Source organism: Cervus elaphus, chromosome 1 (assembly GCF_910594005.1).
Source record: "Cervus elaphus chromosome 1, mCerEla1.1, whole genome shotgun sequence".
Lineage (NCBI taxonomy): Eukaryota > Metazoa > Chordata > Mammalia > Artiodactyla > Cervidae > Cervus > Cervus elaphus.
The window spans coordinates 47,611,228-47,624,743 of record NC_057815.1 but is presented as its reverse complement, the minus strand read 5'-3'; the positions used below and the strand labels follow the sequence as shown (position 1 = coordinate 47,624,743).

The 13,516-nt window shown below is 48.4% G+C and overlaps 1 protein-coding gene across 9 annotated transcripts in view; it reads right to left on the bottom strand.

The window, feature by feature from the left end:
- GRAMD1B (GRAM domain containing 1B) overlaps nucleotides 1-13,516 on the bottom strand; it is a 260,632-nt gene that overhangs the window by 122,711 nt on the left and 124,405 nt on the right. For 2 of the 9 annotated variants that reach the window (XM_043901640.1, XM_043901649.1), the window contains exon 4: nucleotides 3,512-3,662. The exons of 6 other annotated variants lie outside the window; for them this stretch is intronic. In XM_043901640.1, the coding sequence (XP_043757575.1) occupies nucleotides 3,554-3,662 (109 nt within the window). In that variant the 3' untranslated portion in view covers nucleotides 3,512-3,553. Of the gene's footprint in view, nucleotides 1-3,511; nucleotides 3,663-13,516 lie in introns of those variants that run through there. One more of the 9 variants, XM_043901631.1, reaches the window with a different exon arrangement.

The window sequence follows — 13,516 nt, the reverse complement described above, 5'->3', positions numbered from 1 at the left end:
CCTTGGCTTTTCTTCTGAAGGAAACTGGCTCCAGTGCATCCTTGGAGCTGCCACTGCAGCGCTTACATCCAGAAAACAAACAGACCATTAAGCTATGGAAGCTGGGTGGGGTGGGAAAAGAACAACCACGGAACCATGCTATTTAAATGTCGGAGGAAGAACTCATGGGCCCCAGAGGGATCCGAGCTGAGGGTCTAAGAAGAACATACAAACCCATTTGCACAGCAACACCAACCAGCAATTCTTCCTTGGCATTGGCCGTTCCCGTCCCCAGTGTCCTCTCTCAGCTACGAGGTGGAAGGTGTCCTGCCAGGCAGACACCCCAGCCCTCCACAACTGAAGGAGTGGAGTCCTGGCCACACCCTTTGCCGTCTCTGCCTGCTGACTCACCACTGATCTCAGCCACCATTGAGGGATCAGATGGCCACTCCCTCCTCTCCTGGGAAGTCACCACCAGCAGGGGGTGCTGGCAAGCCCAAAGGGACGTGAACTTTTGCAGGTCCTGCGGATGACCACAGGGGCTTCACCTGGTACCTGCTGGGAGGTAAGAGTAACAACAGTTCTGTTCTGCAGTTGAGGCATAATGGTGAAATGGAGAGAAAGCTGCATAAAAAGATACTGTCAGAGATGTACCAAAACTTTTGTGCATATAACTTGTTAGTTAAAATCCTAAGGCACTATGCAAAATCAGCATGGCATAGGAAGCATAGGATTCCCAGATGGCTCAGTGGTGAAAAATCTGCCTGCCAGCACAAGAGAGGCAGGAGATGTATGGTTGATCATGGGTCGGGAAGATCTCCTGGAGGAGGAAATGGCAACCCACTCGGGGAAGATCCTTTGGAGGAGGAAAAAGAAACCCACTCCAGTATTCTCAGCTTCCCTGGTGGCTCAGATGGTAGAGTCTGCCTGCAGTTCGGGAGACCAGGGTTCGATCCCTGGGTTGGAAGATTCCCCTGGAGAAGGAAATGGCAACCCACTCCAGTATTCTTGCCTGGAAAATCCCATGGATGGAGAAGCCTGGTGGGCTGCAGTCCATGGGGTCGCTAAGAGTTGGACACGGCTGAGCGACTTCACTTTCACTTTCCAGTATTCTTACCTGGAGAATATCATGAACAGAGGAGCCTGGTGGGCTCCATGGGGTCACAGACATGACTGTGTTGGGCATGGCTGAGCATGCACTTGCATGCACGCACAGGAAGTATACTCAAAAAAAGATTAAAAAAACAAAAATCTATTTGGCCTCTGGGCATATTTAACTATTATTCAGAATCACTGTGGTCTTTTCTCTCCCTGTTTCTTGTTCTCTCTGATTTTGAAGGTTTCTGAGAGATAAACTTCATTAAAAGACTAGCTCATACACTTCCACGTCTGACTCTTCAATTCTAGGAAGTTGATAACGATAGGCCCACTAGATATAAGGAAAAGCAGAGGTTCCTGCACTGGACCCCCATGTGTATCCGCTTTTAAGGGGAAGTCATAAAGTGGTGCAAATAAAACTTGAGCTTTGAAGTCAAGTGGTCAGCTCTGCCACTGACAAAGAAAGACAATGGACTTTGTCTTATCTAGAAAATGGGTAGAATAGTAACTTCCCTTCCTGGTCACTATTATGATTAAATAAGAACAGCAAATGAAAAGCACAGCATTGAGCACATAATAAGCTCTCAAAATAGGAGCTATTATTAGTGATAACAAATAATACCTCAGATATTGTGCCCACAAACGAAGCACACAGACACTCTGTTGTCTTGCATTTGTTCTTCTCATTTGTAGATTTGCAGTAATTTCTTATAATTATATATTTCTTTACTGAAAAAGACCCCAATGAATGTACTTAGCTGATTTCCCATTATGGAAGTGATTCATAGAGAGGCAGATAACCACTTGACATAGATAGTGAAGAAGAAATTCATGAATTAGTAAAGAATAGAGAGTTTCTGGCCCCTCAAATTCCTTGTTAAGGGCTCCTCAGTAGGTTTCTGTTCTGTACCCTTATTTACAGGGACAACTGATGTCAACTCTCAGCCAGAAGGGAATCCACTAATTGTTTAAGATGCCAGGAAAAGGAAATGTGGGTAATAGCTGCTGCACTTCCAGAGGGAAAGGAGTTGAGCAGGTGAAGTGTTCACTTTGTGGATCCCAAAGCAAGTGTGGCATGGAGCCAAACCAATAAACTAGAGTTTCAAAAGTCAACCCAGAATTCCACTTACTAAGTCACCCATCACGCTCACACAAAGAATGACAAAGGGAGCTTTTGTGTTTGTGTGTGTCGGAGCGGGGATACTCAGACTTCCTCCACTCCCCCAGCTCCCCCAACCCCCAGGACCAGTTCCAACCAGGGCAGCAATGGGATTCTCTGCATCTCAGTGGATGAGCTGCCTCTTTTGGATTAAAGAGGACTGGCAAAGAGAGGGAGAGAGCTCAGCACTTAACTGCTTGTGGCTCCTGTATCTGAAGATAAGAAGAGGCACTGAGCAACCTGAAAAGTGATGACAGATAAGATTATGATTATGACTTCATAATCAGAATTATTCATAATTATTCATGAATTGTTCATAATTCATATTCATAATTATTTCAAATCATATAAGATTATGATTTCTTATGACAGATAAGAAAATGATTAATTACACATCCCAACCCACCCTTGCTGCACAAGGGTGATTCTTGGGCTATGCAGAAGGTAAGGGAAAAACACAAGACAGACACTGACCCAGCATCCCAGGTAAAAAGGGACCAAGGGTCTGCCAGAGATTCCCTAAAACTGATGTCACCAGTCAGGACAGACACCTAGGTCCTCCCTGTTCCAGCCACACTAAATCGGATTTTTGTTTGTTTTGGCTCCTCTGGGTCTTCCTTGCAGTGCATGGGCTTTCTCTACTTTCGGTGAGCGTGGGCTCTAGGGTGTTCTAGCTTCAGTAGTTGCAGCCCACGGACTCCACAGCCCAGCCCACAGGCTTAGTTGCCCTGCAGCATGTGAGATCTTAGCTCCCAGAGAGGGGACTGAACCCATGTTCCCTGCATTGGCAGGTGTATCCTTAACCTCTGGACCACCAGGGAAGTCCCTTAAATTGGATTCTTGATACAGCTCGAAGGTTGCAGGCTACAGAGTGTGTTCTCAGAGACACTGGCACGGAAACCACTTGGGAAATATGTTATCTGTGCAAATTCCTAGGGGCTCAGAATTGGAGAGAAGGACCCAGGCATGTGAATACTGAATTAGCTCTGCAAGTGATTCTGAAACCTGTTAAAAGGATGAGGACCACTGCCTTAGAACCTGGGCTCCCAAGCTGGCTGCTCTTTATCAAGCAGATATAAACACTTCCCATGCAGTGAGGGAAGGAGATATTAGAACTTATATTTATACTTTTTAGCTCATCCTTTTAAAATGTCCACTTACTTATATAATATACAGAATACTTCAAACAGTAGTGCAAGCATACAACTTCTGTACATACATATATTCACACATGACATTGGTGATACCACTCAAAAATTTTTTACTGATGGGGTTTGCCACCAAGCTGGAGTATCAAATAATTCTGGAAACATTGCTTCAAAACAAGGAGTGGCCTCTGCAAATAGCTGCTCTGAGCTTACAGTATTCCTCAGTGTCATGCTGAGAAGAGAACCCAGGGGTTTGGGCGTCCAACTGCATTTCAGCTCTGGAGTAGACAGGAAGACAAAGAATGCACCTCAGAGCAGGACAAGCCTGAAGGTGGGGTTCTGGCCTGAGCCCCAAGCTTCATCCACTCACATTCCTTCTTCACCCCGGCTGATAGGAGAATACCGTTTTTCCCAGCAGGAGGTGGAGATGCTGGGGAACAAAATTTACTAGCCAACCTGCCAGTGGTCCAAATCTAAACCCCAGCGATGATATCCACAGACAGGGAGTGGTGTGCTGAGCTATAATTAATAACCCCTCTTTCTCAGGCAGGAAAGGAGAAATGCTGGAGTAGGAGAAACAAGGAGCAGGTGATAGCTACACCTGCAGACAGTTCTGCTGACAGCAACAGAAGCCGGAAAGAGGAGCTACAAACTGGGAACTTGGGCGGGGATGGGCAGTGGGGGGTGGTGCAGGCAAGCTGGAGAGCCCTGCCCCCAAAGTGAGGGCTGAGCCCAGACCTAAAATAAGGTTCCCCTTTATGATCCAAACGCCTCTGTGCTGTCTGCCCCAGCACATCCTCTGAGTATACGCGTCTGAGGATCAGAGAAAGGGGCATGTGTGAGAGGCAGTCACAGATCAAAGCATTTTCAGGACCCCAAAACTATCACAAAGGTTAACAGATGTTAAGGGCTACAGCGGCCCTCTGTCTGGGCCACAGTCACAGAATCCCACGATCACAGAACATTAGAGCTCGCAAAAAGCTTCAGACAGGCATTCAAATTCCAGGTAGTCACGTCACAAATATTTATTGGGCACTGACCATGTGTCAGGGCTTCCCAGGTGGCGCTAGTGGTAAAGAATCTGCCTGCCAATGCAGGAGATGTAAGAGACGTGAGTTCAATCCCTGGGTCGGGAAGATCCCCTGAAGGAGGAGGGCATAGCAACACACTCCAGTATTCTTGCCTGGAGAATCCCATGGACAGAGGAGCCTGGTGGGCTACAGTCCATGGGGTTGCACAAAGTCGGACACGACTGAAGTGACTTGGCACATAATCACACACCATGTTTCAGGCACAACACCAAGAGTTGGGTACAACTAACAAATAAAACAAACGCGGTCCCTGCTCTCATGAAGGTTAGGACAAGCTGGGGAGACAAACAACCAAGTAAACAAGTAAATACAATTATGACACCATTAGTGCCAAGATGTAAAGGAAGCTGAGCTTCACTGGCTCAGCGGTAAAGAATCTGCCTGTAATGCCGGAGATATGGGGTTCAATCCCTGAGTCAGGAAAATGCCCTGGAGAAGGGAATGGCAACCCACTCCAGTATTCTTGCCTGGAAAACCCCATGGTCAGAGAAGCCTGGAAGGCTGCAGTCCATGGGGCTGCAGAGTCAGACACACACACACATAAAGGAAGCTGGGAGGCTGAGGACTGGAATTGACTTGACTGGCTTCCCTGGGTGACTAAGGAGTCATCAAACACCACCTCTCCTAGACTCACTCTGACCAAGTCTCCAGCAACGGTTCTCTGAGCGCCAAACTGACCTTCCTGTCGGCCAAACTGTTGGCCTGAGCCGACAGCAATTCCAACAGAAGCCACCATTTCCTGCATGCCGGACACAGTACCAAGTGTTTCTCCCATTTTATTTCATTTTGATCCCCACAACCTCCAGAAAGCAGGTACAGTTATCTCCATTTTCAGACAAGGAAGCAGATGCAGAGAGGATAAGATGATGCTGTAAAAGTGCCACAGTCAATAAGTGGCAGAGTTCAGATTTAATCTGAGGTCATCCCTTCGTCTTCAAAGTGCAGTCCTGAGTCCCATGTGACCACTGGACAGAGACTGCTGTCCCTGCCACCAACACCACAGGGTTCTGCCATGGCCCGCTGGGGGTCTGCCGTGCGCCCACAGCTCTGGGTCGTTGGTACCCGGGGAGCCTCCACCTTAGAGTGAGGACTGGGTCTCTGTTCCCCAGCCTCAAACCTCCACCTGAAAGCTCCCTGGGGAAAGCACCCTTGTCAACAGACGGTTGAACACGCGTGGGCGTCCACGCCTGAGTGCAAGTGCGTGTGGGAAAGAATCCAGACCATCACTGACCACTTCCAGCCTGTACCTACCTCCAAGACCCACTGTGCCTCTTCCTACCTTTCTTCTCCCCGTCCTCCCCTCACCCCATCTGTCCTGTCCTTCCTAGCCCTGTGCTTCTCTTCACAATTCACAACTGCCCATAAGCTTACATGACGACTCCCCTCTCTCTCCAATGCCCACCAGCCCCTGAATTTAACTCTGATCCTACAAGTTGGGATCTCTCTCCCCTCCAGAAAACCTCTCCCATCTTCCTGTCACAAAGCCCAAGGTGCAGTGTGTTTGGCAATGAGGTATCTACCTCTCTACATTGGTAGATAGGGTATCTACCACCCCACGATTCTGCCAGGTTCAGGGCCCACGTTAGCAAAATGAGCCACGCACCTGGTTTAGGCTCGGACCTCCTCAGCAGTTTCGCAAGTGAAGTCCCCGGTGAGCAGATCGAGGTGGGAACACACAAAGGTCCCTATGCACAGGTCCCTATCACTGGACGGAAATTAACACCCTGAAGATCCCAGAGATCGCCCCGAAATCAGGCAGAACACACCATTCTCTCTCTCACCTTTCTTTCTCTTGGGAACCCCGAGTTCTTTACCAAGTGAAGTAATTTACCATGAAAAATAACGATCCCCAGCCAGTCATGAAGAACCCAGAGAGCCAAGGAAGCTCCCTGGAGACAAGGTCCACTCAAGCAACACACCCTCCGAGGAGCGCACAGCCTCATTCATTGCACCCCACATCCTTCACCTTCAGCCTCTGCCAACACACCTCACTCCTTCTTGGGGACCTGTCACCGGCAAGGAACTGCAACATCCCCAAACACTGCAGACAACCCCACAGCGCTCCCGCCTCTGTGATGAGCCCCGGGTCACCCCAAACCAGCCAAGGGCCACGTCCATCCAGGGGCCCTGCACCTACTTGGCTCGTAGAAAGGACAGCTTCTTCCTCAAGGAGGAGACGCGGTGGTGGCAGGCCTGCTTCACAGCCGTGCTGCAGGACACCGTCTGGGGGCGCAGGTTCTGTACCATGCTGGGCTCAGGGCGGAGCCCACCACATGGCCACAAGGACCTCGCGGGCTGGGGGCTCGCTCTAGGGCCGCAGCTCCTGCAGCTGTCGACCTGGACCCTGTACCCGAGCTCTCCCCGCCCTGAGGTTCCACACAGAACACAGGCGGGTGGAGGGCCCGGGCTGGGAGGGCCTCAGGCTCCGACTTAACCAGGATGCCCCCTGCCCGCGGCCCGAGCCACAGCTCCACACCGAGCCTCCTCCACCCTCCCACATCTGGCAGCGCTCCGGGCACTTGGTGAGTCTCCTCTCCTCCTTTGTCCTCAGACAGGGAGGATGGAGCTGTACCTGCATGTGATGTCAGCTGCTGGAAGTGGGGTGGGGTGGGGGGAGCACGGGCACTGCTCCCAGAGGGTTTGTTACTTCTGGCTCTTTCCTCCCGGTGAGGGAGCTGACCGGGGAGATCACCTGAGTGTCCACGGGGCCGTGGGGAATTCGGCAGCCAGGCGGGTAGATGGGGCTAGACTGCCCTGGAGATACAGGATTTGGGAACAATTTCTGGGACAGAAACTGAAAACATCTTTCCTTTTAATAGGAGGCTAGCTATTCCGATGGCCAGACCTGAGCTGGAAGAAATGGGCTTGCTTTCTGGCCTTGCTCCAACTCCAGGGGCGCCAACTCCACCTGTGTTGGTTTCTCGTTGGTTCATTCATCCATTCCACAGACATCTGCTGCTGAGCACTTACCCTGTGCCACATATGAGATACCGTTTCTGGCCTCCAGGGTCTCCCAGGCTAGAGGGGAGATGGATAAGTGAACCAAAGAGTGCACAGCACAGGGCAAATGTCGGGCAGAATTAACCACAGCCTGCTCAGTACCATGCCTAGAAAACAGACGTGATGAAACCTACCTTCCCTACCTTAACTGGAAGAAGTGAGGGCGAGTTCTAGTAAGACATACACGTCTTTGAAGCTCATCAGAGAAGAAGTGATATAAGAAATCTACAAATTAACGACACCCAAGCCTCATACTACTCCCACTCCACCTTCCTTGATCGTAGGAGCTGATCTTTTTTTCCTATTACACACAGGAAAGGGGTGCTGCTGCGAGTAACCTCCTCACCTTCCTATCACATCACCTGTGAACTCGCCTGCACCCACATCCACTATCCTCTCACCCATCATCTAGATGCGGGGCACCACTAGCCCTCTATCTATCTCACCACTAGTCCTCTCACCTCTGATCTAGATCGATCTCTTCTCACCTCCTCCAAACCCATTTCCTTATCTCTCAGCAGAGGCACCATCCAGCAGAGCACGATAGAATCCTAGGACCAACTCTGAAGACCTCCCCTCTCTCACACCCCTTGTCCAGGGCATCACAAGTTGAGGACATTTTATCCCCTAAATGTATCTGGAACTCACCTACTTTTCTCCCCCCAACAACCAGCATCCCACATCCAAGCCACCAATATCCAGTCCTTTGCCTGAACTATTCTAACAGTCTTCTAAGTGTACATCCTTTCCCCAACTTGCAATCTATCTAGAATCAGATCTGACCCCGTCGGCTCCCTTCTTAAAACTTTGACTGCTTCCTAGTACTCTGAGCGTAAAGACTCGAGTCCTTGTCATGGCCAACCAAGCCCCTCTCATCTCGTCTCATCATCTGCCTCCTCTCACTGCTTCCCTCCTATCTCAGATTCATTCTTCTGGCCTTAGTTCACCCACCATGCTCTCTCACCACCCCCACTTTGGTCCTGGCCCAATTTATTTGATATGCTCCCTCACGAAACCATGTTCCCCTCCTCCAATACACACATACAAGCTTGTATTTTCTCTGCCACACATGCACTTTGCCGACAGAGGTCCATATAGTCAAAGGTATGATCCTTCCAGTAGTCATGTATAGTGTGAGAGCTGGATCAGAAAGAAGGCTGAGCAGTGAAGAAATGATGCTTTTGAACTGTAGGGCTGGAGAAGACTCCTGAGAGTCCCTTGGACTGCAAGGAGATCAAAGGAGTCAATCCTAAAGATAATCAGTCCTGAATATTCACTGGAAGGACTGATGCTGAAGCTGAAGCTCCAGTACTTTGGCCACCTGATGGGAAGAGCCAACTCACTGGAAAAGACCCTGATGCTGGGAAAGACTGAGGTCAGGAAAAGAGAGCAGCAGAGGATGAGACGATTGGATAACATCACTGACTCAATTAGACATGAGTTTGAGCAAACTCCAGGAGATGGTGAAGCACAGGGAAGCCCAGCGTGCTGTAGTCCATGGGGGTCACAGAGAGTCAGACACGACTGAGTGGCTGAGCACAACAACCGTCCTTGTCTCTCTGCTTCCAGTGTTTGTTCCTTGAATCCATCTCTCACACAAGGACCGAAAGGATTTTTCTCATAAGAATACCTGGGAGAGACCTGGGTAGCCCTTTCTCGAAGTCCCTCACTCCCTTCCCTCTTCTATAAATACAGTCCACTCCATCCTGGCAGGATGATACATGATCAGGCACCTGCCTACCTGTACAAAGATGATCTCCAGCCACTAGCTAGCTACCCCCATTCCTGGGCCATTGTTGGCATCCATACTGAAGTATTCGCCATTCCTGAGCACGCCTTGCTTTCTCACACCTCCGGCTTATGTACATTGTGTTCCCACGCCTAGGAACGCTGCCATGTGACAGACTCCTACTCCCCTTGCAGTTCTCAGCTGAAGCACAGCCCCCTCCGTGGAGTCTTTCTGGATACCACCGCCCTCTCCCTCCTTCCTCCCCCATCCTACCCTATGCGGAGGACCTACCTTATTCTATTTGGGCAAATTTCTTAACTCTACCGAGCCTAAGTTCTCTAAACTCCAATATAAAGATAATAATAGCATCTATCTGAAAGGGCTGTTGAGAGGTTTATATTTAAAAGTGTACGTAAGAGTCTCTCCACAGGTTAGGGGCATTAGTAAACAAATTCTTTAGTTCTATTACAATGAAATTCTATTAGACAAAAGTGCCACCTGTCAATTATTACATTATACTTGCTTTCTTACAGATACGTGTCACCGAAAGATAAGAAGGCTCCTGAGAGCAAATGTCATGCCTTATTCTATTTATCCTGAGGATCAGTGTCTGATATCTTGTAGATGATCAATACTCGACACATTCTTTCTGTCTCTGTTTCTTCAAAGACAGAAGAGCACAGATGTGCGAAGAAAGTGACAGTGCTGGTGGCCCAGTGACCGAGGCTCCGTGCTCCCAGCGCAGGGGGCCTGGGTTTGATCCCTGGTCAGAGAACTAGATCCAACATGCCAAAACTAAGACCCAGCACAGCCAAACAAATAATATTAAAAGAAAAAAAGTGACAGTAAAAACTGACAATAGCCAAAACCATCAGAGGACTGGCAGCTGCCACTTACTAAGCACCTACTAAGCACCAGGCACTGAACACACAGTATCTCGTGTACTCTTTACAAGAAAAGACTTTTACAAGTGACGAAACTAAGGTTCAGAAAAGCTGAGTAAAACACTTTTAAAAATGCACAGTCAACACAGAAGACAAAACTAGGTCTGCTGACTGAGGCTCTTGCTATTTGCCTGCCCCTCCCAGGGCCAAGCGGCAGAGGGCCGGCCTCTATCTATCCAGCAGCCTGACTGTGGCAGGCTCCAGCCTCTTGTAGACACTTCACATTGGTTTGTGGCAAACAGGCCAGCATGCAGCATGGAAGGCATACCTGAACGCATGCAACCCTGCCATGGTCCTCAGTTGCCTTCCAGCCCTGTCCACGTCTCATTTCCCTACTATGAAAAGGCTTCCTGGTTCAACTGAGATCACGTTCTGTTGAAACTAACATCCTGTACATAAACGGTCCTTAGTGAAACATCTCTTTTTTCAATGCTTGTGGCTTTGTATGAAAGGCCCTGCCACTGGGTGAAATGTACTAAATAGAGACTTAGTGGGGACTTCCCTGGTGGTCCAGTGGCTAAGCTTCTGTGCGTCCAATGCAGGGGGCCCAGGTTCCATCCCTGGTCAGGAAACTAGATCCCACATGCTGCAATGAAAGATCTCACATGCTGTGTCTAAAAGAGCCTGTGTGCTGCAACTAAGACCTAGTACGAAAAAAAAAAAAAGACCTAGTAGACCCAAGTAAATAAATATAGCAAAAAAAAAATTTTTAAATCAATGGTGTAGTTTGAATAAGCAAACAAATAGAGAGGATTGAAAAAAAAAAAAAAAAAAAACTAGTGACCTGGGAAACCTTTACCAATTGGTCCAGTTTGGACCTGGGAACTACTGTTTTGTAAATGCACCCCTGGCTTCTCCTTGAAGCATGAAGCTGGATCAGTATCCCAAATTCCATGGTACACATACTTTGAGGAAGCTACATCTAGTTTGCTTTCAACCAGAAACCTAAGGGGATTATTCTTATCTCTGAGACAATCTCTGTTTCCAACAAACTGATTCTTTCCCTAAAATCAACATTTCTCCCTGCTGCATACCCGCCCAGGAAGTGACTGTCTCCCTGCAGTTACTTCCTGGGCTGGGGACTCCGCCCCCATCATGGTTCCAAAGGCTTTTTTCCTTTCTGGATAGAAGTTGATGTGAATGAGGAAAATAAATTCTTAGAAGCCCTTCAGTTTGGATGTCTTATTAAGGCATTTCCGTCTTTGCAGTACACAGACTTAAAAAAAAATATTTATTTTTATTTACCTGCTTGTTTGGCTACTCTGGGTCTTAGTTGAGGCATGTGGGATCTAGTTCCCCGACCAGGGATCAAACCCAGGCCCCCTGCACTGGGAGGTTGGAGTCTTAAGTCACTGGACTACCAGGGAAGTTCCATGTGGATTTTTTAAAGACTACAGTACAGTAGCTACTTTTATCTCTAAATATGATATCCATGCTAAACCTTTTACAAGAAAAAAGAAAAACCAATGTTTTATTTAACCAGTGGAAAGTTATTTCATACTGAAGGATTATAATTTTTATCTTTAAAACAGAAGAAATCAATTTTTTTTTTGTCTGCTCTATAAAAGAATCCTTCATTCTGCAATTGACAATGTGGTTTGCAGAATTAGGAGCAGCCACAGAAAAGGGTCCATATTACCTACTACACTGGCCAGGCAGTACACTGGCCGGTGTGGGAAATGCCATTGTAACCAGCAGGGTGCGCTGTCTATCAAACTGGGCCCAGAGCAATGAGCACAAGTCAGATTCCCTCTCCCCAGGGTTCAGATCTCACACTAGCTCTAGGCCAGCATATCACAGGCCAACATCTGAAACGCCCCAGAGAGTCTCTTAATTGGTCAGAAACCTGCTGGAGGAAGGATTAGGTGCAGGGTGTAAAGGTTTGTTCCGAGCTGCGGCTGAGTGATTAATTAGCACTCTGAAGACTTGTTCTCTCCAGGAGAACCCACTGACTGCGAAGGAAAAACCGAATTCATTCAGAAGGACCATGGTGAGCACACGCCAGTCCTGAGTTTCCAGGGCAGGAGTCTATAGGGACCACCACAGAAGCATCTTTCAGCTCACGGCCTTCTCTGTTTCCCATCGTGCCCAACGTGAGCTAGTGCAAAAGTATATCCAACATCCACCATGAAGAGCTCAAGGGGCTGTCAGTGGGCCAGGGATGAGGAAGAAAGGACCAGGGAAGGCATTTAGAGGATTTTTCTGAGCAGAGGTTTGGAGGAGAGATCGTCCATAACATTTCATTTGGGTTGTGGGAGGGAGCAGAGAAACAGCTAAAATATCACTTTTATCAGCGTACAATCCGAAGTACTGAACAAAAGTCAAGGCTGACTCTAGTTAGCAAGGAGCCTTGGGGAAAACGTGCTGTAGAGTCTGTGCAAGTTGGCACCTATTCATCTCTCCCAGGAACAACGCCAAGTGGCAGAGATTAAAACAGAGGACTGAGGAGTTGCCGATCAACTAAAGGCATGATGATCAGAAATGAACAGCTTCCGGAGATGTTCAGCACACAACACGGGGGAGTTGTGCTGGGGAACTCTACAGACCCTTCCAATTTTGGAAGCATGGGTTGTCAAAATCCAGAGAGCACTAAAAAGAGGGTGAAGGCCACTCTAGATGATTTCAGATGCACAAAGCAGTGAGCAGCGGCTGGAAGCGAGACCTTAATTCCCTGGTCAGGAATCAAAGCCTGGTCACCTGGGTGGAAACCAGGAATCTTAAGTGATAGACCACAGGGACCAGTGGCTAGAATCTAAGTTCCCAGTCCTTGTCTACCTTGAAAGGAGAAATCAGGCAAGGAGGGAGAGGAAGTAAAGTATGTATTAGAAAGGCAGAGCACATGGGCAAACTCTAGACAGTTGCTAGAGTTGTGCCTTTGGGAGGTTTAAATCCTTTGTAAGGGGCCAGTCTTCCGGGTTTTTGTCTGCTTCTTAGGCAATCTTCTTGTTTTGACCACCCCCCACCCCCGCAGCTAATTTGTCTAGGGACCCTCCCCTAGGTAGGATCATACCACTCAGTGAAGATGGATTTCACCCAGAGGCGTATGGGAGGCAGATAGCAAGATTTCCTATAGCCTGGCATCCCCTGCCTTTTTGGCCTGTTACACCTTTTGTGCAAGTGTAGTTTCTCGCTTGCCCCAAGGATGGAAATGTATGACCTCTTGATCTTCTAATAGGGCTTAGTTCTGTTCCTACCATAAAAGTGTCCAATGTCACGTTATTCAACCCCATTCCTGTTGTTTCTCTTATCGAGGTGTAGATCTCAAAATGTAGACAGGAGCCTGGTCATAAACATGTAGCCTGGAGCCCATTTGTCTCCTGGCTCAGAAAATGTAAACAGGGGACTGGGAATGAGTGTTGGGCCTGCAG